The 24,029-nt window shown below is 42.5% G+C and overlaps 1 protein-coding gene across 2 annotated transcripts in view; it reads left to right on the top strand.

Moving 5' to 3' along the window:
- APH1A (aph-1 homolog A, gamma-secretase subunit) overlaps positions 1 to 20,826 on the top strand; it is a 543,117-nt gene extending 522,291 nt beyond the window's left edge. For both annotated transcript variants that reach the window (XM_044079916.1, XM_044079915.1), the window contains exon 7: positions 19,960 to 20,826. Coding sequence is in view for 1 of the 2 variants with exons in the window: in XM_044079915.1 (XP_043935850.1) it covers positions 19,960 to 20,024 (65 nt within the window). In the remaining variant the exon portion in view is untranslated. The remainder of the gene's footprint in view (positions 1 to 19,959) is intronic.
- Positions 20,827 to 24,029: the final 3,203 nt, after the last annotated feature.

Below are 24,029 nucleotides of genomic sequence, written 5' to 3'. Positions count from 1 at the left end.
TCTACTAGTTACTATGGGGTTAGAGTGTTTATGAGAGGTGATAAGTTTATATGGAAAAAGTAGAAGGTTTTTTATAGGATATAGATGGGGAGAGTTTGTGGTGTGTGAGTATGAGAGAGAGGAGGTGAGATGGTTGGCTACATGGAAGGATTGTGAGTGGTAGGAATTAATGGGCTGGGTGAGGTAGTAAAGATAGGATAAGTTGAGAAGTAGTAGTAGTAAAAAGGAGATGAATGAGGGTTTTGAAAGCATGATGAAATGGGGCTATTTAGAGGTGCTATGTTGTTGTTGAATTATATGAGGATACACGAGAGTTTTATGTATAGAGGAGCTGGTAAGTCCCAAATAGTGGTGAAGGAGTGGAGAGTTGTGTGAAGGATTGGTGGGGGTGTGGTTTGGGAGTGGGTGTTGAGACAATAATGGAAACTAATTGGCTAGGTGGGATAATCTAGGAGAGGTGAATGAAAGTTAATATGGGCGGGAAAAGGGAATGGGTGTTTCCAGAGTATTGGAGACTGATTGTTCTAAAATGGCAGTGGATGTGGTTATGGGGGAATAAAGGTAGAGGTGCTGGGGGCGGGTGGAATTTGGGGGCAGGGTAGGGGAGTGGAGTGAGCCCGCAGGGCGAATGGAGCGGGTAGAACCAAGGAGGGCAGAAGATCGAGAACCTATCAGTGGAGTGTTGATTGCAGAAGGGTAAGTACAGGGGACCTGGATATAGTAGGTTAGAGTGGGCTATAATGTTTAAGAGAGAGAAAAAAGAAGTTGGAGCTTAAAGAGAATACAAGAAGTAAGTGAATTGAAGTCAGTATTAGTGGGGAGAGGATGCCATCTAGTGGACAAATGCTGAAATGCACCTTGGCCCACCAGGGCAGTCCCTGGACTATATTGGACTGAAGGGAGAAGGGAGCTAGTGTAAATCAGGGAACTAGATGAGAGGGAAGAACGGAGATACAAAATTAAAAGGGGTTAGGCTGCTGGCTTTCCTGGCAAGGAGCGTACTGAAACACCTAGCATGGCTTAAAAACTATAGTAGTTCAAGGCTTAGCAGCAGATGCACATACTTCCTTAGATTCTTCCTGGAGAAGCTTGGTTCAATTTCCAGAAGGGGATGAGGCAGCAGAGTTTGTTATAATTGCTTGAGCAATTGGATGAGCTTGTATTAAATTTAGTTTAGGTCTAGGTGTCCACCCAGGCGTAATCACAGGGGGTAATTCAGGGCAAAAAGCTGGAGAACAGGAGAGAAAGTTGAGAGAGAAATAGTATTTTAGTAGTATAAAAACACATTATCTCCTAGTAGCAGTAATATGCAGGTATCAAGCATGTATTAAAAGCAAAAATCAACAAATTTGAAAGTAGCAATGAGTTGGAAATAAATCCCTTTGGCTAATAGTATGTTTCAATTAAAAGCAACTGTTGAGAGTTTAACATGACAAATATAGACTTCTACTCGCTTATCTAAAAATACATTAGCAAAGAAAAAGGTATTGCACTCATTTAACAAACTACTAATGAAGGCAAATTGTTAAACAAAGGTCGCTAATATGGATTTGCAATGTGAAGCATAACCAGAGTTAAGCGACAGTAACACTATGGTTGGGGCATTCAGTTGTGATCGAATGCAGAGCAGAAAACACTCAGCATATTTAATTAGGAATTAAATAGACCACTACACTGGGATTTCACTCATTAGATGGTACACTACACTAACGCTGATACATACCCCCTAGTTAGAAAGGTTATGGTCTATAAGGAGCTATAGCAGAAATAGGAGCGACTAACAGATATATAGTAAACATTCAAAAATCACTCAATTCAACAAATAGGCACAACAAAATAGGCTAGGTAATATTGCAATACAATGTGCCTTATAACAGCCTCTAGATGTGCACTTTCAGAGAATAGAACACTTGTTTGTAATACATGTGTGGAAGTTGACGTTTGCAGATTACATTTAAACAGTTCAAAAGCTTCTAATCACTCAGTTTTACAAATAGGCACTACTAAATAGGCTGGGCAATGTCGCAGTACAATGTGCCTTAATAACAGCATCTAGCCAAGTACTTTGAGAGGATAGTACATTACTTTGTGATACGCATGTGGAAGTTGGCGTTTGCAGAGTACATTTTACCAGCACACTCCACTGTGTTTTCAGGATACATAAATCCGTACACTCCTCGAAACAACAGATACTAGCATGTAACAAAAATACAATAGCCTAGCACACCTATTGTAGTATTCAGAGCGTTAATGAAGGGACATTCCTGATGACGCCCTTATAAGATAAGGCAAATACAGATTACAAATAGTTAGCGTGTCAGTAACCAGCACATTTCTAGTATATCAGACAATGTTACAAAGCGAATGGGGAAGCACGGATATAGACCTGTTTGCCTCCCCCCAGAACTACCAGTTGGACAAATTTTGCACAAGGACTCCACACAAACAAGCCTGGAAAGTGGATGCTCTGTCCTTCAGCTGGAAAAACCTATCAGTCTATGCCTTCCCCCCGTTGCCTCTGCTCTCCAAAGTACTACTAAAAGTCAAACAGGACAAACCAAGGATGATATTGATTGCTTCAGACTGGCCATGCCAGCACTGGTACCTCCTCTAGCGCAGTGTGTCACTGCTGGCACCATGGCACCTGCCTCAGACCCCTACCCTGCTGTCATAGCAGGAGAGCCAGATTCTGCACCCTCAGCTTCAAACCCTGAACCTGGCAGCCTGGCTAATTACCTAATCTCTCCGTTACCATCCCTCAGTAAACAAGTGTTGGATGTAATTTTGGAGGCAAGGAGGCCTAGTACTAGAAAATCTTATGCTGAAAAATGGAAAAGATTCTGTGCCTGGAACCAAACTCAAGGGATGAGCACAGCAGCACCCAATTTACCTCAGACTTTTCAATATTTAACTGAGATGCTTCACAAGGGCCTTTCCTTTTCCTCCATCAAAATTCACGCCTCAGCCATTTCAGCTCATTACAACACAGAACCACCCCGTTCTCTCATCCACTGCTCAAGCAGTTCCTCAGAGGGGCCAAAAACTTGACCACCCAGGAGAGCCCCAACTCCAGCCTGGGACCTTAACTTTGTATTGGAAAAACTCACACTTCCTCCTTTTGAGCCAGCTGCAAGTGCAGATTTAAAATTCCTTTCTTGGAAAACAGCCTTCCTTTTAGCAATCACTTCAGCAAGAAGGGTATATGAATTACAGGCCCTTATGGCAGTGGAGCCTTTCATCATCTTTCATGCGGACAGGGTGTCCCTCAGGACCAATTCCTCCTTCATGCCCAAGGTGGTATCCAGTGTGTCCCTTAATCAGTCCTTCCATTTGCCAACCTTCTTCTTTAATCCACAGAACAAAGGGGAACAGATACTGCACTCCTTAGATGTGCACAGACAATTAAGATTTTACTTGGACAGGACTATACCTCAAAGGAAATCTGAACAACTCTTGGTGGCATTTGCTGCAGGGGCAGAGGGGAAGGCTATTTCAAAGCAAACCATTTCTAAATGAATAAGCCATTGCATTCATTTCTGCTATAAGCACCATGGAAAACCTATCCCACAGGGGGATTAGACCCCATTCAACCAGGGCTGCATCTACCTCTGCTGCGACCTGGAGTTCTGTACATACTTACATCAAGCATTACCATTTGCCAATTTTTTCTAAATCCAGAGCTGGCTTTGCCACTGCAGTCTTGCAGAGCCTTATATCTGGTCCTAATGCTATCTAAATTCCTCCTTCCATCCTTAACTTTGGGAATCTACCCAAATGTGATGACTGCAACAGTGAAACATGAAGAACATAGTACAGTTGTGTACACTTACCATAACTGTAGATGTTCGAGTGTATTCACTGTTGCAGTCCTGGTTACCCTACCTGCAGCCCCCTGACTTCTTTTGGCTATACCTCTACTCTCCTAATTGTTTCCCATTAGAGGGGCACCTGACATCTGGGGCAAGAAAAACTGATGTAATGGCATTGGCTGCATGCTTTATACCCCTGACTACCTGCTGTCACTGAAGATGAGACAGCAACCGACACAGGACCCAAGACTTTGATAATCAGGCCGACTGAGGGCTACTGCAAGCAGATAACCCAAATGTGATGACTGCAACAGTGAATGCACTCGAACATCTACATTTATGGTAAGTGTACACAACTGTACTTTTCTGAATATGAAGACATGCCTTTATCTGCTTAAGAGGATTCAGATGCAGAGGAATCCATTCCCTCTGCTTCCCCTCCAGAGGATTTTTCTTTTGGTGAAACCTTGCATAGTTTAAGAGAGCATTTCCACTGGGAATGCCAGGATTATCCTCAGTCCAAAAAGAGACTCTGAGAATTTTAGATTTGCCACAACATAGACTCTTAGCTATATCTCCTGTTATGGATGATGTCTTTATGGAATCCAGTCTGACTCCTAATACTTTATCCCCTGCTCCAAGGAAACCAGAAAGGTACTACAGAGTTCCTGACTCTCTCAAATTCCTTTTCAAAAATCCTACTGCTGACCCAGAGGTCATTTCCCAAGGGCCTAAAGGTATAAAGGCAACTACAGCTAAGAATCCCACCCCTTCGGACAAGGATTCCTGAGCTTTAGACAAATTGGGTAAAAAAGTATACACCTTTGCAACTCTAGCCATTAGGGCATTGAACTGCCAGTTTCACATGCTGAAATACCAGCAACATATTATGGAACTTATTAAGCAAAAATTGTCTACCTTTATAGACTGTGCGGAAGATAAAGAATTACAGGAGCTTATGCATTCTGCAAGTCAATTCAGCAAGCATACCTTGCAATGTGGGTTTGATGCCCTAGAAACATCTTTCTGGGCAGCAGTCACTGGTTCTGTACTGAGAAGGCATGCTTGACCTAAGGAACAGACCTTGCCAGACCATGTCAAATCAAACTTACTAGATGCTTCTTTGAATAAAGACAGTTTGTTTGGCACCAAAGCAGAAGAGGCTCTAAAAAATATGGAAGAAAAAGCTAAGTCTATGCAGACAGTCAAAGATTTTTTTGCAGGTGCAGCCTCCTAGATTCAGTAGGCATTGCCCCTCGAAACATTGGTCCTTTCCTGCCCCCTCAAGGCCATCTCAAATTAGACCCAGGGGAAACAGACCCCCCAGATTACAGTCTAAGGGTATGCAGGGATCTAAGCAATGGAATACCTCCACTTCTAAAACAGGGAGTGCTAAGCCACCTCCTTACGGAAAGAATTCACAATGACTTGTCAACGCCACTCCTCACCTGTGCCCAATTGCTCGTGCCCATAGGAGGAAAACTTGCCTACCATACAAAAAACTGGACTTCCATCACCAAAGACCGATGGGCCCTCAACATTGTATCCCAGGGGTACATATTTTACTTCCACACTGCCAACCCCGAAAGGGTTCCCAGACCTTCCTCCAAATCAGTGGGCAGAGGTACAAAACCAAGTTCAATTCCTGCTCTCCATAAGGGCAATTTAACCTGTTCCTGCAGAACAGATAGGTCAAGGGTTTTATTCCAGACTTTTCCTGGTACCCTGAAAAGAGTACATTTGGCACCCAATCCTAGATCTTTCTATTCTAAACACCTTCCTGGTGGTACCAAAATTCAAAATGCTCGCCCTTCAGCAGCTTCTTCCCATGCTGTCCAAAGAGGCCTGGCTTGTCACCCTAGATCTAAAAGAAGCCTATCTGCATATCCCTTTCAGGGAATCATGCAGGAAATATCTATGTTTCAGGGCAGGATTTATGCATTATCAGTTCTCTGCACTTCCCTTTGGCTTATCCACTGCTCCCAGAGCCTTCACAAAATGCCTGGCTCTAGCCATTGCCTATTGCAGACAAAGAAACATTCAAATATACCCTTACTTGGACGATTGCCTGACTCAGGCAGACAATCAGGAAAAGCTGATGCAGCACCTGACATTTCTAAAGAAGCTTCTAGCCTCCCTGTGGTACACTATCAACGAAAAGAAATCAAAACTAGTACCCAGTCAAAAGATTGTATTCCTGGGAGCAAGCTTGGACACAGCTTCCCAGATGGCATTTCTTACTCCAGAAAAACAAGCCTATCGAGCAGGCTATTCACTCAAATAGCCACCAGAACTCCGCTATCTGCAAGGAAAATCCTGCAGGCTGTAGGGTTCATGGCCTCTTGTATTCTACTAATTCCATATGCTAGACTGCATATGAGGAAACTTCAGTGGTGCTTAGAAAGTCTTTGGTGCCAACATTCTCAGGACCTGGAAACCACCATACCTATCATACCTTGTCTAAGGACAGAATTTCTTTGGTGGGCAGCAGCATGCAACCACAACAAGGGGCTTTCCTTTACACAACCCCACGCTGCGTAGACCCTAACCACAGATGCATCAGACTATGCCTGAGGGGCACATCTGGGAGACAAGTGCATTCAGGGCCACTGAAGCCCAAGTCAAATTCATCTGCACATCAACCAAAAAGAGATGCTAGCTGTTCAGCACGCTCTGACAGCTTTCAGATCCCTTCTCTCACCTGGAACCCTGCTTATAAAAACAGACAACACCACAGATATGTGGTACATCAACAAGCAGGGGGGAACCCACTCTTACCCACTCTGCAGGCTAACCATGACACTGTGGAACACAGCATTGGACATGCAGATCCATCTGCAAGCTCAATTCCTGCCAGGCAAACAAAACTCTCTGGCAGACGACTTAAGCAGAAATCTCGTAGATCCACATGAGTGGCAATTAAATCCCAGCACTTTCACCCTGTTAACCCAGAAATGGGAGATACCAGAAGTAGACATCTTTCCCCCCCCCTACAATCACCAGATCAGCAAATTCTGCACCAGGACACCACACAGCAGAGCATGGAAACTGGATGCCGTATCCTTCCAGTGGGTAAACCTCTCAATTTATGCCTTTCCCCCTCTGCCTCTTCTTTCAAGAATACCACTCAAGATAAGACAGGACAGACCAAGGGCAATCCTGATTGCTCCAGACTGGCCACGCCAGCACTGGTACCCACTACTGCGCAGCCTGTCACTGGTGCCACTACCTCTGATCCCAACCCTCCTCACTCTGCAGGAGGGACAGATCCTGCATCCACAACTGCAAATCCTGAACTTTGCAGCCTGGCTTATTCCGTGAATTCTCCCCCAGTGACCAGCCTAAGCAAGCAGGTACTGGATGTCATTCTGGAAGCCAGAAGACCCAGTACAAGGAAATCCTATGCTGATAAGTGGAAAAGGTATTGTTCCTGGATTCAGTCTAAAGGAGCAGATACTGCTGTGCCCTCCTTACCTCTTATCCTGGATTAGCTAGCAGATCTACTCCACAGAGGCCTTGCCTTCTCTTCCATTAAGATCCATGCCTCTGCCATCCCGGCTCATTACAACACTGAGCCACCTCTCTTCTCTCGCCCTCTCATCAAACAGTTCCTGAGAGGGGCCAACAATTTTTAAGGCTACCAAGGAGAGCACCCACCCCGGCTTGGGACCTTAACTTTGTACTAGAAAAGCTCACGCTCCCCTCCCTTTGAACCTGCAGCATCAGCAGAGTTAAAATTCCTCTCTTGGAAAACAGCCTTGCTTCTGGCCATCACTTCAGCTAGAAGAGTGTCTGAGCTACAAGTGCTTATGGCTGTGAAGCCCTTCATTATTTTTCATGCTGACAGGGTCTCCCTCAGAGCTAACCCTACTTTTATGCCTAAAGTGGTGTCCAGTGTAGCTCTCAACCAATCTATCCATTTGCCAACCTTCTTTCCCAATCCCCAAAATAAAGGGGGAAAGGATCCTGCATTCTTTAGACGTGCACAGACAGCTCAGATTCTACCTTGACAGGACTAAGCCCTTCAGAAAATCTGACCAGCTACTGCTCAGCTTTGCACCTGGGGCAGAGGGCAAGGCCATATCTAAACTAACTATTTCCAAATGGATAGCACACTGTATCCATTTCTGTTAGAAAACACTATGGGAAACCATCCCCTCAGGGGGTCAGAACACATTCCACCAGGGCAACCTCTACCTCTACAGCATTCCTCAGGGGAGTCCATACCAGGAACATTCTGTAAGCTGCTCCCTGGAGTTCTGTTTATACCTTCACCAAACATTACCACCTGCCTATCTTTTCCATGTCCAGGGCAGGTTTTGCTACAGCAGTCCTGCAGGGCATACTAGCCAGCCCCAACTCTTCTTGACTGCGTCCACCCATTTTTTGGCTTTGGGAATCAACCCAAGTGTGATGACTGCAACAGTGAAACACGAAGAACATAATACAGTTGTGTACACTTACCATAAATGTAGATGTTCGAGTGTATTCACTGTTGCAGTCCTGGTTTCCCACCCTCCAACCCCCATCTCTCTCTCTACTTCTCTAAATGTATTACTCATCCCTTACCTGGGCTATTGGCATTTACTTTTTACTGGTGGTGTTTTTTTCCACGGTAACTTAGCTCCCTGTTTGGGGGCTCCTGTCATTTGGAGCAAGAAAAACTGATGTAATGGCATCAGCTGCCTGTTTTTATACCCCTGACAACCTGACGTCAGTCCTGGAGAGACTGCAACCTACGTAGAAATACTAAGTCTCTGGTATTCAGGCCGACTGAGGGCTACCTGCAGGCAGATAACCCAAGTGTGATGACTGCAACAGTGAATACACTCAAACATCTACATTTATGGTAAGTGTACACAACTGTATCTTTTCCACCTCACCACTATTTTGTTTCATTTTCTGTTATAGAATATGCTGACACCTGTAAACATACATACACTTACCTCATTCCCCCCAAAAAGGTCTTGGATTGAGACTTTAAGGTACATTACAGCATTTAGGCACATGTGTATACACACTGGCATGCCGGACTTGGATAATAGAATCCGTGTGTGATGCAGCATGTGTTAAGTACTGGAGAAGTGCATAACTGTTTACATACATGCATACATACACATATATATATATATATATATATATATATATATATATGTCTCTCTCTCTCTGTTTCTATATATATATATATATATATATATATATATATATATATATATATATATATACATACACATATGAGTCTACCTGATAACACTGACACACCAAAACACTGACAATGAAATAACCGACATGAAAAAAACGACAAAAAAAAGCTCAAAAACACGAAACTTCACATGCCCGACAAACCAAAATCCCGACAATCAACAAAACAAATACCCTTCCCGAAAAACACACACACAACACAAGCACACCAAAAACCTTACAAACCTACACTAAACCTTACATACACAACTATCTATGCACTAACCTTAACCCAAACCCTAACCCTAAGGTCTGTCGTTATCGCACACTTACCCGCACCCTAACCCTAACTTACTTAATCCGCCCTTAACCCTCAAGTCCGTCACTATTGCACAATTACCTTACCCGCACCCTAACCCTAACTCACTTAACCTGGCCCTAAACCTAACGTCCGTCACTATTGCACACTTACCTTAACATGTCGGTGTTCTCAGCGTCTGGATTCTCAACTGTCAGTCTTCTCCATTGTTGATCTTCCGGTGTTGGTGTTCTCGGCGTTAGACATATATATATATATATATATATATATATATATATATATATATATATATATATATATATATTTATATTAGCCTGACAACATCACTGTAGTTTTAAGTTTGATGACCGGGGAAGTCCACTGGGCCATAAAGAGCCCCTTTTCAGTGGAGGCCCAGGGAGAAAAGCTCCAAGACATTGCAAGTTAAATGTTACAAAGAAATAACAAAGAGTTCATACAGAACAATTAAACATTACAGAAGAATAATACATTATGTAATAAGCACTTAGAGAGTTAATATTGAAGAACATGAGGATTACTAGACCTTTGCAGGTTAGGTAAACTCAACATTAACAAAAGAACAATATGTGACTTAAGTTCTAAGTGAGTTAACTGTTAAACCACAGCTACAATCCATTTGTGGTTAGATGAATCATTTTTTTATGAAAGAAGCACCAAAACTATTTGTTATTGAAAGTATAGTACATTAGATAACAGGAAATTCAGTCTTGGGTGGGGGATGAGAAAGTTTTAGGATGACAAGAGGCAATAGTAGTGATACTAGGTGATGCTTTCAGTGCAGGGAAGAAAGAAAGGGTAGAGAGGGGTTTATGTTGGAGCGTGACATGGGCATTCCCATTTAGCTGTTAGATGAGAGAATAGCTGAGATCTGAACTTAGTATGCTTTGGTAGGTTGCGTATGTGAGGGGGGAGAGAGTTCCACAGTTTAGCTAAGGAGTAGAAATTTAGTAGATGGCCAGGAGGTTGTATGGGTTTGTGGATCTGAGTGGGCGGTTGGATATATAGGGTTTTAAGGATGTAGAGAGAGATGGGCAGTTTGTAGGTTTAAAGATAAGCTTGTGAGCAATGGTGAGTTGTAGGTAAATGAGGTAGTTGGGTAGTTCAAGCCAACTGAGGGAGAGGAGGGAGTGGCAGTGGTGGGATGAGTATTTAGAATCGGTTGCAGATTTGCAGATCTTATGGTAGCAGCATTTAAGTTTGGAACGTAAGCCAATGTGAAGATTGGTAAACAGAGGGGCACCATACATAAGGGAGGGGAGCAGGAAGGTGGATGCTAGGGTTTGACGAGTAGAGGGCTGATTAAGCTGTTGTGTCTGTAGAGGAGGCCAATCTTTAGGTGGGTTTTTTTTGATTGCAGAGTGGATGTGGGTATCAAATTTTAGTTCTTCATCTATGATGATGCCAAGAAGTTTTGTTGTGGGAACAATTTCAAGGAGGGTGTTGTTCTGGCTCTGTATGGTGAAAGAGGTTTTGTCAGTAATGGAGTTTTTGGAAGGCGAAAATAACAATTTTTTTTTTTTTTTGCATTAAGAGCCAAGTGGTTGGACTGCATCCAGGATTCTGTTGTGGAGAAGGCTAATTGGGTTTTTGCTAGGTGCTCAGAGGGAGAGAAGGCTGAGCAGATGATTGTTTAGTCTATATATTGGATAACAGATGATTCTGGGATGGAGTGGTGGAAGTTGCTAATGAATAGGTTAAAGAGTAGAGGGCCAAGAACAGAGCCTTGAGGGATGCCTGTGGGAAGTAGGTAGGAAGTGGGAGGTTAAAGTTTTCCATTGGACAGCTTGTTGGTGGTTGGATAGGCAGTTGGTGGTGGTGGGAGAGAGATGTAGAGTGGAGAGTTTGGATACAAGTAGGGTGTGAGAGATGGTGTCAAAGGCTTTTGATAGATCTAGGAATAGTGTAGATACAAATTTGCCTAAGTCACGCTCACGGTTGATGGTTTCCAGAAAGGAAAAAAGGGCAATCATGGTGCAGTGGCTGGGGTGGAAGCCGTGTTGGGTAGGGGATAGGAGGTTGTTTTGGGTTAGGTGTGTCATGAGTTGTGCTTGGATGGTTTTCTCTAGAATCTTAGAAAGGGGGGAAAGGATAGCAATAGGCCTGAAGTTGGTGGTTTCAGAGTTCTTGACACCTTTGTGGAGGGGGTTGATGTAAGCATGGCGCCAGATAGAGGGGACGTATGATTCTTGAATGGATCTATTTATGAGAATTGAGATAGGATAGGTGATGCTATTTACTGATTGTTTGAGGAAGGTAGGTGGGAGGTTGTCATGTTTGAGTTTGAGGAGAAGTCTTTTTATAGTGGTTGTGGAAATGGGAGGAAGGCAGAAAGGTCTGGAAGGGGGTAGTTGATTAGGGTGGAGGTTGTGGTGGGAGGGGCTGGAAGAGGGGGGTGGGAAGGAGCAGGATAGTTTGGCTATGCAGTCCATGAAGAATGAATTAAAATGGGTGGCTGTGTCAAGGTCGGAGAGGGTGGGATTAGGGCAGGGGTTATCTTTACTACCAGGATGCAAAATGGATGATATGGAATCCCAGAATTTTTTGGGATTTGTTGAGTGCAAGGACTGGAGCTTGGAGTAGTGGGCTTTGCAGTCTTTAGTTATAAGTTTTTTTTGTGTAGTTTTGGAGTTGCTTAAATTCTAGGAGGGAGTTAGGGTTTTTATGTTTTTGATATTGTTTCCATTTTTTGTCCCTATGTTGCATGGCTAGTTTAGTTTCATTTGATAACCATGGGCAGGGATTGGTTTTGATACATTTGGTTCTAGAGGGGGCTTGTTGGTTGAGGAGGATCAGGAATGAATTATTAAAATAGGATACAGCATCATCTAGTGGAAGGGTTTTTAGCGAGGACCAGTCCGTGAGCTGTAGGCATTGTGAGAAAGTTTGAGGGTTGAAAGATAAGAAGTTGTGGGTTTGAATGTAATGGTGTTTTTGCAGCGGAGATGGGAGTTTGTCGGCAAAGGCAGGTAAATGATCACTGAGAGGATCTGGTATAATTCCTGCAGAGGTGATCAGACTTCAGTGAGTTGTTAGGATACAGTCAATGATGGTTCCAGAGGTACCATCTTCATTTGGTCTGGTTGGTGAATCAATTAGCTGGGAGAAATTGTACAGGTTGATAGTGTGGGGTGGGGCATCAGATTTTAAAGTGGCCCAGTATGGTGTCACGCAGGATGTAGGTTTCATTATTTATGTGAGAGTCGAACCAGGATTGGATGTTCCCAAGTGTTTTGATGTTATCACCAGGGGGAATATAGAGGGCAGTGATACAAATGGATTTGTGGTTGTTTATTTTTAGAAAACCGATTGCAATTTCAGCATTGGCAAATGTTGCTATTTTATTGGTGTAGGGAGTTATGGTATGGGAGGAGGGGTAGATTATTGCTACTCCACCTTTTTTTTTGTGGGCTCTATCATTGTGAATGATTTGGTAACCAGGTGGTAAGATATTGTTATCTTTTATGTAGGATTTGAGCCAGGTTTCAGAAATGGCGGTTATGTCAGGGTGGTTATGGGAGAGAGGTTAGGGATTTTGTTTCTAAGGCTTCGTGCATTAAGTGTAATGAGACAAATGGACTTGGATTTGTTGGGTGGGGAGGAGGGTTTAGTGACATTAGTGATAGAGGTGGGTCTGGGGTTAGGGTGGATGTCACCGGCAAGTGAGAGAGGGGTATGGTGGAGGAGTAGAGTGAGGAAATGTAATAAGGATGGGTAGAATAGGTTGTGTGAGACTAGTGATTTTTTGGTATGAAGTATGAGAGATGAGTGGAGGGGGGTTGGGGAGGGGAGTAGCTTAGGTATGAATAGGTGTGTTGGGTTGGAGGAGAACAGTTCATGAGATATCATAGGATCATAGGAAGTTACTAGGCTAATGGCCCTAGGGCGCTTACAAGCCTAGCCATGGTCTACCCTTATTTCCACGATCAGCACCAATTGCCCCTGTCCAAGAGGTACACAGGTGGAACTCCTGGGGTGAATTTATGGTTACCCATCAAGTCGTCCATAAGATCAAAGGAATTTACCAAGCTCCTCCATCTTCATGACCAATAATGCAAATACTAGTTCTCATCCACATCCACAATGTAGCCCAGTCTTCCCACCTAATTATCTCTTATGACCTCATGTCCTTTCCATCCATTTAGCTGACTTTTCTTCCCATAACTTCATTTCCTGTTCTAGTTCTATCCCATTTATGTTTAATTGCACTGATTAACTTCTCCCCTTAGCCAACTCTTTACCCTCTACATCTTTCCGTTCCTAGCCCTTACACAGACTTGCTCCTTTTTATTTCTAGCACCTCTTACACTTCCTAACCACACCACCTTTTCCCTCACTTTCTATTACTCTTTCTGATTCTCTTTCTATTACTTTATTCCTGTCTACTAAACATTGCAGTAATTCTGCTACTTTTATTTTACAGTGCTATTAAAACCTAGTGGTCATAACAGTCGAATACTCAGCACTAATTTTACAATGTTCATCATATTGATCACTGCTGTAGTAGTGTTAACTACATGGGTTATATCACACCAAGGATATAACAGCTGACCAGCTTCTAAATCTTCATGGAACCTTCCATGCCTGCAAACAGTCAAGCAGCTCGAGCTTAGACAACTAAAGACAAGTTTGGGTATGAGATCTTCAGAGCTTTCCTGCCGCTGAAGAGTACATTTCTCTGTGGCTTTCGGGGATCAATGGTCAGCTTGTGCTTTCCTTTGCTGGGTAGATAAGGGGTAAACACTTCAAATTTCTTATTTTTATTGATGTTTTATTACTTTCCTCTTCAGGAAAGTTATTTTAAATCTAGGGTTGTGTTTTTAATGGAATGCCTCATGACTGTAATTTACTTTTAAACAGAGCCCTCTTTTTCTGTCAGTTTAAATGTAGTGTAAACTAACAGAAAACATATTTTCTGTGGAGAAATTGTGCTTACTTTTCCTTTGTGGGGCTGATATGTTGTTGTAAAGTGCTTTATTCTGTGTTGTTTTCTGTTAAAAAAGTTACTTTTGTGGACTGGTAGTTTTACTGGCAATTGCTGTTTGTCTTTTCAGGGGAAAGATGCACCATTTTTTGCTTGAACATGGAATAGACTACCAGTCCCACAGTCAGTCCTTCTTCCAGCCACAAAAAGAAAAAGTTAAGCAAACAGTATTTTCCATCACAGCAGGCTAGCAGTTTGCCTCAGCAGCAAATGTGCGACTGCTGTGGCCAATAGTTGTACTCCAGACCACTCATCTTTTACACCTAGAGCCATTGTGGACCAGGGATTAGCCATGTCCTCTGCAGCTGTTGGAGTCCCCTGAGTCACCAAGGGAAAGGTCCTGGGATAGGGACCAGGAAAGTTTTCCTTGTTGTGTCAGAATGCTGTTCCCTGGGGAAACAGCTGCTGCCATTAGTAACATGGTTTGTTTATTTTTTCTGTCAAAAGGAAACACAAAACCAGGGATGTATCTACTTCTCCTCAAATTTCTTTGGATAGGAGCAGTTTACTGGGTTTGGCTCAGTGTTTAATTCAGGTTATTGCTCCTTGTTGTGAAGTAGTTACTGGTAAAAGAAGGAGGAATTCCTCTTTTTCTGAAGAGATTTAAGATTGTGTATCTGAACAGGAAGATTCAGAAACTGATACAGAGTGTTTCCCAAGATTTATGATTCAGACTCTGAGGAGACCTCAGTGTCTGTTTATGCCTGCGGGCTTTTCTCTTTCTCTGACACTATTGCTAGAATGTGGCAGAGTTTCCAGTGGGAGAACACTGAGGTTTCTCAGTCACTCAGAAAATATTATGAGGTGTTACAGAAAGATTTTCCACAACCCCCACCCATTCATCCTGTTCTGTCAACTTTAGAGGATGTATGTGTCACTGCCTGTACTTTTCCTGTTAGCCAGCTGCCCCTAAAAACAGATAGGATACATAAAGTTTCACAGTTTAGTCTTTTAAGTTTTTTTTATAATTCTCAGTTCAGTCTTTTAAGTTTTTTTATAATATTCCCAAACCTGATCCAGGAGTTTTAACTTTAATTGGTCCCACTGCTGCTAAGGACTTGGCTAATTCCAGTCCTAGTCTTTTTGTTAAGAATGGGAAACTGATTGTTACATATGGAAAAACATGTATACTTCTGCAACTTTGATTTTTCAAAATTTTGAATTGTCAGGCCTATATATTAAACTTTGTTCTGACAAATTGTGAAAGTGTGGGGAATGTTTTATCTGTCATTTCTTCTGTGAAGAAAAATCTGCTGTAAATAACGTAAGATGTTCTGTAGTTCTATCTCGCCTTCATTCTTACACATGGGTTTGGAGCTGATCCTTGGCTCTGACTTGGCCTATTACAAAGCTCAAAGTCTTCTAGTTGGCTTGTGGCTAGGTAGGTATCCCATGTGCACCAGTGCAATCCCCAGAGCTCATTGCTGCGTCTACGAGTTCAGATGTGCTTCTTGCTTGGCCATGGCCAAGTTTAAGACTTTTTTTCTGTTTTTACTGTATTACACTTTAAATGTACAATTTATATGGCTCTTGATAGTGTTTCGTATTGTTACAAGGAGTTTCAGACTTGCTGAAGTGTTTTTCTTGACTTTAGATTACTTATTGTTGAGAACTGGTTGGCCATTGGCCTTGTTGGTATCCTGTGTGCCAGTCTTTTTCTATTTAACATGCACATTTACGCTTATTTGATGTTTTCAGTTTCTTATTGTTAGAGTGTTTGGAATTAAATAGTTATTACTTAGATATTTAGTGTTTCCGGTTAATGTGCGCATTTGCACTCAATTTACCTTTTTTTGTGTGCAGTGTTTCTTAGTATTAGTTGGTATTTAGACTGTTACCTACCTACTTGGATATTTAACTTGGATATTTAGTGATTCACTTGGTGTAAAAGGTTTTTTGATATTTCCGACCCTTTTGTTCTATGACTTAGTGTTTGAGCATAGATTTCACTGAGACAGTTTGGACATTTACATATTCCGTATTTGTGTGTCTGTAGTCTAGTTAATACTTTTCTGATCTTCTAGTCTTTCTTTCTACCTAGGTCCGTTTAAGTTAGAGGACCTAGTTCTCTGCTCTTTTCTCTTCCCAGGGCTAGGCTCGTTTTAGTTAGAGGACCTAGTCCTCATTGTGTTTGTGTAGTGTTTTTTCTGCTTCTCCAGGTAGCATGTCTAAAGAGCTAAAGACCATAAACCCTCAGGTTTTAAAAAATGTGTAAAGTGCTCCCAGAAAATGTCAATCACGGATGGCCATAGTAATTGTGTTTATTGCCTCGGAGCCATCCATTTGCAGGAAACCTGTTTGTTTTTCCATTCCTTCAGCTCCAGAGTTCTACAGGAGCGGAAGAACAAACTAATTTTGAAAGGTCTCCTCAAGCCTTCATTTGAGGAAGACTTGGCCAGTTCGTCTTCTTCCTCTAAATCTCATTCCTCCAAAAAAGACAAGACTAAATCTACCAAGAGGCATTCCCCAGCACCATCCGGTGCTTTGGAACCGCCTCCTAAAATTTCTAAGCCGGATAAGACTTCTTCCTCCTCAGTTCCACTGATCTCTGAGCCGATCGAGGTTGTTGATACTGTGACTTCAGTTTTGGCCCCATGCATTTCGGAGCAGACTACTGATAGCAAACATCAGAGCTGGTCCAGAGATTCCTTGCCGGTCTCCCCAACTTTAAGGTCCCCTATCTTGCAGAGGTCCAGATCTCCCACACTGTCTTCCAGATCTTCCAGGAGCCTATCAAAGGAAGATGTGGAGAGAGTAGTGCTGAGACTCGTGAAGTCATCTGCCTTGCCAAAAATGATGTTGGCTCCAACCCAGTCAGTCCTGGAGCCACCTGAGTCCATTCCCCCTGTTGTGGTTCCTCCTCTGAGCCATGCCAGGCTTTCGGAGCCGGAGTGTTTGGTACCACTTCTTGTGGAAGCCTCGGCTCCAGCTCCCCTCGAGGCTGTCTTGGAGCCAAGCTCTGCTCTGACACTTTCTGTGCCGTCTGTAGTGTCTAGGAGCTGAAGTTCACCGGTCGGCCCCAACAGGGATACTTGGACCTGAACCTCTTCGGTTCCAAGTCTCCCTCTTGGTGCGTCGGCTAGGGTGAGCTTGGATCCTACATCTATCTCTGAGCTGATGACTTCCTCTGTCTCCTCTGAGCCGTGGAGGTCTTTGGAGCCGGAGAGGTCTTCCTTCAAGATGATCCGGAGTGTGCTGTCCCACTCATCAGCTCCACCTAGGTGGATGAGTAAGAAGGGGAGTGAGGAGGATGGTATGATGCCGTGGTGTGTGTGAGAGTAGTATGGTAATGGTTAGGAAATAGTGTGAGATAGGTAAGACAGGAGAGAGAGATTAGTAGGGCAAATGGAGTAATAGTGGTTGTAGATGAGTAGAGTATTGTAGGAGGGTTGTAACGTATGTGGAGAGCCAAGAAGGAGTGATTGTCCAGAAAAAAAACTAAATAAGTGGCCAGGACTCTGTAGTGGGATAGAGTTATATCCAGAGGGTAGGTTTTATTATAACTCTAACAAGCCTGACTAAAACAGGTCAATAGCCAGCAAGGAAACAGTGTTAGATCCCTATAATGTCTGTTAGCTCCCAAATAGTGGCCCAATAATTAACACTTTAAATGTATGCCACTATTGGCACAATATCCTGTAAACAAACTAAAGTTATTTATATTAATAGTTTCCACTCAAAAGTTGTCATACATATATAATAGAAGGAACCCACTTATTAGACAGTATTGAACAGCAACAACCCTGTAATTTATAACCATTCGTGTTAGTACAAGAAAGTACAAAATGTTAGCTGACAAATAACGCTAATTCAAAATGTCCCTTCAATTTCCAACGAACCTGGTGCCAGCCTCAACTTATAACCAGCTCAGGAGACTGTGCCACAATGATACGAGTCAAAATACACAGTTAAAGAATCATGAAAACAAAAATTAAACAAAGTCTCTGTGGATATAAGTCCGATCTCAAAAAACAAATGACAGCCTCGCTTCTTGACCTCTCCAAAAGACATCCAGAAAAAGGTATATCAGTTACTACCAGTTAGCCCCAAAGCAAACACGTTATATGTTCAGCAAATGTCACAAATGGGCCTAGTTCGTTGATCGCTTGTACCTTATTAAATCGACAACAGCCTTTGCTTCTTCGCCACAGACACTGGGTGAATGGTTGAATGATGTTAGATGTGGTTTTTATATAATTGATGTATCCATCAGCGGCCCCAACCTTCTCTTGTTGAATCCTCCTCCTCTTTGCTGTCAGGGTAATGGTTGTACTGGGGGTGTTTTTTTCTGGTGTGTCCACCTCAGTTTGCGCGGTCTCAGAGAATAGCAACAGACTGCAACCCTGGGAAAAGAATCACCGACTAGCTTCATCAATTAAAAGTCTCTTCCTTATAAGCATCAGCGTGCTCCTGCTTTGACGATGAAACAGCCTCAGCTAGATTATTGCTAGGTTACTGCTTTTGTACTGGCCTTCACTGGTCCTTATATTTCAAGAGGTCTGCTTTATCAAAGTAAGAAGAAAACAGCAATAAAATGCTGGTAGAAACGGATCAGTCGAGGCAACCCCACGAGTCAATATTCAAAGTTGAAGTACAAAGCAATGCAACTCGTATGTTAGAAAGGCCTTAATAAAGGGAAGATTATGCCTTAATCTAATTACCTATCCTTTCTATCTCATTTCTTTGTAAACCCTTTCTTGTAGGCTTGAGTGGCATTCTCTGGTTTGATTAGTTTATGATGTCTGTAGATTACAAGTGGGTGAGGTTCTTGTAGACTTTCCAGACCCAGAAGGAGCAAGAGATGCCCTGTTAGACAAAGCATGGAATGTTATATAGGCACTTCCACAAAAAAAAGAACAAAACTAAAGTTCACTAGCTGTTCTTCCTTTTCAGTCATATGTTGGACTGATACCTATGATGGGTGGAGGAGGAGCTTATTTCACAAAGGAAGTCAGGCCAAAATGGCAGACATCTGGCTTTGACTGCTTTTGGTAGGTAGAGTTGTACTGCAGAAGTAATCCCTGTACACAAACATCTACTATTATGACATGTCACACAGCTTTGCTTGCATTTTCAGTATTTTCTTCGTCATTGAAGTGGGGGGGGCAATAGTTAACGTGACTATGAATAACTTTTGGTACAGCAGATATAGTTAGTGGTTTTGTCCAGGTTGAAATGAGCAGAACTTGGGTATGGGGTAATTCTACCATCCATAAAGGTGTGAAATTGTAGGAGGGAGCCCCAGTGCTTCTAAACAAGTACCAGGATATTAGTTGTAAACCTTTTATGTCTTAGCAAGAACGTTTGATAATCTGTTTGTGTAATAGATGAGATGTTTTGGGAAATCCCAACAAATTTTGGCATTTGCACACACACTTCTAATCCTCCCTTACTGCACTGTATTGAAGGAGGCACAGGGGCATAGAAAGAAAGACATGAGTTTAGCTTGCAAATCCCTTGGGTATCCAAGACTTTATTGCATATATGTGTAGTAACTGTTAAATGTCTTTGTTTTTTTCCACCACATTGATTTGGGTTCTGTAGGAGACAAGTAGGCATGGAAGTTTCTGACATGAGTTTGTTGGTAAATGCAAGTGACTGTTCTTGGACAAACAGAAGTAAAAAGTTAAACCCTTTCATTTCTGCAGGTAAACGGAAAGAAGACGGTCACGTTTTGGTTTACTCAGCACTACAACCTCCAGCAGAGGACTGACTATGAAGCCTGAACACAATTGCTGAATGCACATCAAAATCATCAAAATTGAGAAAACACTCATCCAAAGTTTTGTTTGCCTTTTTTTAACAGCAGAACTTTAGAGGCATTTTCTACAGTGGTGAAGATGGGACTCTTTCCAATCCTCCACTATGTTTTTGTTTAATTTTCTATTCTAGAATGTGCTGGCACTTCTGAACATATACATTTTCTCCTTTACAGTGTGGGATTTGGTTAGTCTGCTTTTTTCATGTTTAAAAATGTGAGAGCACAAAGGAGGAGGTAGTAACATGTTCAAGGCAGAATAAAATACGTGTCACAAAGTTTTTTTTCCCCTCTTTCTCTCCATGGGTTGGGTATTTCAAGTTAAGTAGCAGATGTTGGGAGTGTCCAGTAAAGCCTGAGCAAGTCTTACTTGAATAGATTAGTTTGGCTGAGTATTTGCTTTACCCATTTACTCCTCCTTTGTAATAAATCTAGTACTGAATTCTTTCTGCAGATAGGGGACAAAATAGAGAATAATGCACCTGCATAAATCACAGGGAATAAGCTGCTACTTGTTCATGGGAATATGCTGCCTGGCTGAATTTTAGGAACAAATGATAAAATACTTGTTTATTTTACTGATATTTTTAACTTTAGTCAGGTCTTTAAACTGTGTTTTTTATATGTATATTTATGTGCATATAAGTACTGGCTTATTTCAGCTGTGTTTGAAATCGAGTGTCTTGATTTACCACTATGACTTTATAGTTATTGGCACTACCATATTAAAAAAAACAGTTTTGGTTATTTAAACAGCCATTCTTATTTAAATGTGTTGGAAGTTTCTTAAAATTATAGACTCGTTTACACTCTATGCAACTTTCTTATCTGGAAATCTCAAGTAGGGATTTTTCTTCATTTCCTAAAGACTACAAAGTGCCACTGGAATAGACACCCACTATGTGTTTTCTGTTCTGTATTAATCTAGTGATACATTTTGGAACAGTATACCATAGGAAAGAAATTTTGTAAGATGCTTTGCACTAACCAGACTACAGATCTTAAAGGTAAGCAGGAAAAGTGATCCTAAGTTTGTGTGACATGTATGAATCAGTAATTTTTTTGTTTTCACATCCAGTATAGTTAAAATACTTAAAATAAAATGCAGTTTGAAAATAAACTGTATAATGGAAATTTTTTAGGGGAGCATTTCTTGGCTGTCATGTTTCACACTGGTGTTTGGAAACATAGAGATGCACTGTAGATGTTCTTCATCTCACATTGCTGCAGTCCTAACACTTGGGTAGTCCGCTGTCCTCGGTCGGCCCGAATATCAAAGTATAAGGCTGACGTCGGTCAAGGCGCATTTGACTGACATCAGAACGTCAGGGTACAAATGCGCATGACCGACGTCATATCCTCAGTCTTTTTTGCCGCATGGTCCGATGCAGAAGCAGCATTGCAAGTGCCGGTTGGCGTTCTGAGATTTTTCGACAAGTTTCAGACCGAGTTCAAAGTTGGCTAAGTACGTGCTGGGGAATATTTTAGTTTTCTTGCCTCAGTGATTTAGATGTCAGAAAAAGTCAATAATTGCATTTCTTGTGGGAAACAGATACCGCATAGAGATTATCATACTTTGTGTATTCCTTGCTTAGGGCCTGAGCACGACGTTGTTGCTTGTGCTAGATTTAATAAACGCACTATAAAGAGAAGGTTGGATTGTGCAAGGTTAGTCTTTGGGAAGCGGTGTAATTATAAAATGCCGCCGGATGCTGCGCAAGGACAAGGCAGTTAAGCCTAGACTAGAAGAAGTTCTTTAGAGGTGTCGGTGGAGTCCACCGGAGGTTTCTTTGTGTTCCCAGGGTGAGACCTTATTATTGCAAGATGTGGCCTCTCAGGAGGCAGGTCAGGCTGAGGGGGCTTCTCAGGTTACTATACTCCCCTCCCTTCCTAGGGTGGCTAGGCCCTCTCCTTCTGTTTCAAAGGCTTCTCCCAGGGGCAGGCCAGGTTTGGCTTCAGTTGGTGTTACCCGTAGCTCTTCAGGTACTGTGCCCAAGAAGCATATGCTTAAAATGGCAGAAGATTTGATTACTTTAATTAGGGGTTCTATGCCCCCTCCTGATAAGAGACCTAGGATTGAACCTGAGCTGGGGGGTTTTGAGCAGGCTTCAGATGTTTCAGAGTCTTCGGCTGAAGACTTGCAGGAGTATTCTCCTTATTCTGATTCTGATGTGGATGATTCTACTCCTTCTGCTTCTCCTCCTGAGGATTTTTCTTTTTCAGAAACTCTTCATTCCATGAGGGAGCATTTTAAGTGGGAAGGTCAGGACTTCTCTGATTCCAGGAAAAGGCTTAGGGAATTTTTGTTTTTACCCCAGCATAGGCCTTTGGCTATACCTCCTGTTTTGGATGTGGTAGAAGATGTTTTTACAGAGGCTTCTCTTAATCCTGATTCTTTGCCTCCTGCTCCTGTTAAGCCGGATAGGTATTACAGGGTGCCTGAAGCTCATAAGTATCTTTTAAGAGTCCTAGGGCTGACCCAGAAACTGTTAGTCAGGGGCCTAAAGGTGTTAAGGCTTCTGTTGTTAAGAATCCGGTTCCTGCAGACAAAGAGGCTAGGGCCTTGGATAGATGGGGAAAGAAAGTTTATACTTCTTCCACTCTGGCTATGAGGGCTTTGAATTGCCAGTTTCACATGTTGAAATACCAGAACTATCTCCTTTCACAATTAAAGTCTAAGGTTGATGCTCTGGCAGTAGGTATTGATTGTAAAGAGTTGCAAGATTTAGTGCATGTTTCTGAACAGGTGGGTAAGCATTCTTTGCAATGTGGTTTTGATGCTGTACAGGCCTCTTCTAGGGTGGCTGCCACTGGGTCAGTTCTTCGCAGGCATGCCTGGCTACGGGATCAGAATTTGTCTGATCATGTTAAAACGAGGATTTTAGATGCTCCTTTACAATCTGACGTGTTGTTTGGTCCTCCTGTTGAGACAGTTTTAAAGAAAATGGAGGACAAGGCTAAGTCTATGCAGACTGTTAAAGATTTTTTGCAGGTCCAGCCTCCAAAGTTTAGTAGAAATTGGCCTACTAAGGGGTGGACGTATCCTTCTTATGATTCCCAGTCTAGGGGTAGATCTAGACGTGGTAGGGGCAGAGCTCAGGGCTCTTTCAGGCCTAGAACAGGGAGTTCTCCTGCACAGTCTTCGGGTGAGGGCAGGGGTCAGTCCTTTCGTAAACAGACCCAATGACCTACCTTTTCAGCTGCCAGAGCCTTCTCGTCTGGCAGCACCTTTGGGAGGAAGGTTGGCACTTTTCAAAGAAAATTGGAGTTTAATTACCCAAGACAGATGGGTATTGGATATCATAAATCACGGCTACAGGTTTTATTTCCATACCTTGCCTCCTTTCAAAGGCATGCCAGACGTTCCTCCTCAACAAAGAATAGAGGCGCACAAGCAGGTTTCTCTGTTGCTCCAAATAGGGGCCATACAGCCGGTTCCTATGCCAGAAGTGGGTCTAGGTTTTTATTCTCGCCTGTTCCTAGTACCAAAGAAGGGGAACACGTGGAGACCAATTTTGGATTTATCTATCCTCAACACTTATCTGGACATTCCCAAGTTCAAAATGTTGACGTTGCAGCAGCTTTTACCTCTGCTGGGCAAAGATCATTGGATGGTAACTTTGGATCTCAAGGAGGCTTACCTTCATGTTCCTATCAGACTAAGTTGCAGGAAGTATCTGCGTTCTGAGCTGGGACTTCTCACTATCAGTTCTCTGCATTGCCCTTTGGCTTATCTACTGCCCAGAGTGTTCACGAAAGTTCTGGCTCCAGTGATAGCTTTCTTCAGGTTAAAAGGAATACAAATCTATCCTTATTTGGACGACTGCCTGATTCTGGCTCAAGGAAGGGAAGAGCTTCTTCATCATTTGGAATATGTGATAGCAGTGCTAAGATGCCTAGGGTATTCTGTGAAATAAAGTCCAGTCTAGTACCCTCTCAGGACATGTGCTTTCTGGGTGT

Source organism: Protopterus annectens, chromosome 8.part0 (assembly GCF_019279795.1).
Source record: "Protopterus annectens isolate FY-2018-M chromosome 8.part0, PAN1.0, whole genome shotgun sequence".
NCBI classification, from domain to species: domain Eukaryota; kingdom Metazoa; phylum Chordata; order Ceratodontiformes; family Protopteridae; genus Protopterus; species Protopterus annectens.
Note: the sequence above shows the minus strand (reverse complement) of the source record. Positions and strands in the feature narration are given on the sequence as shown.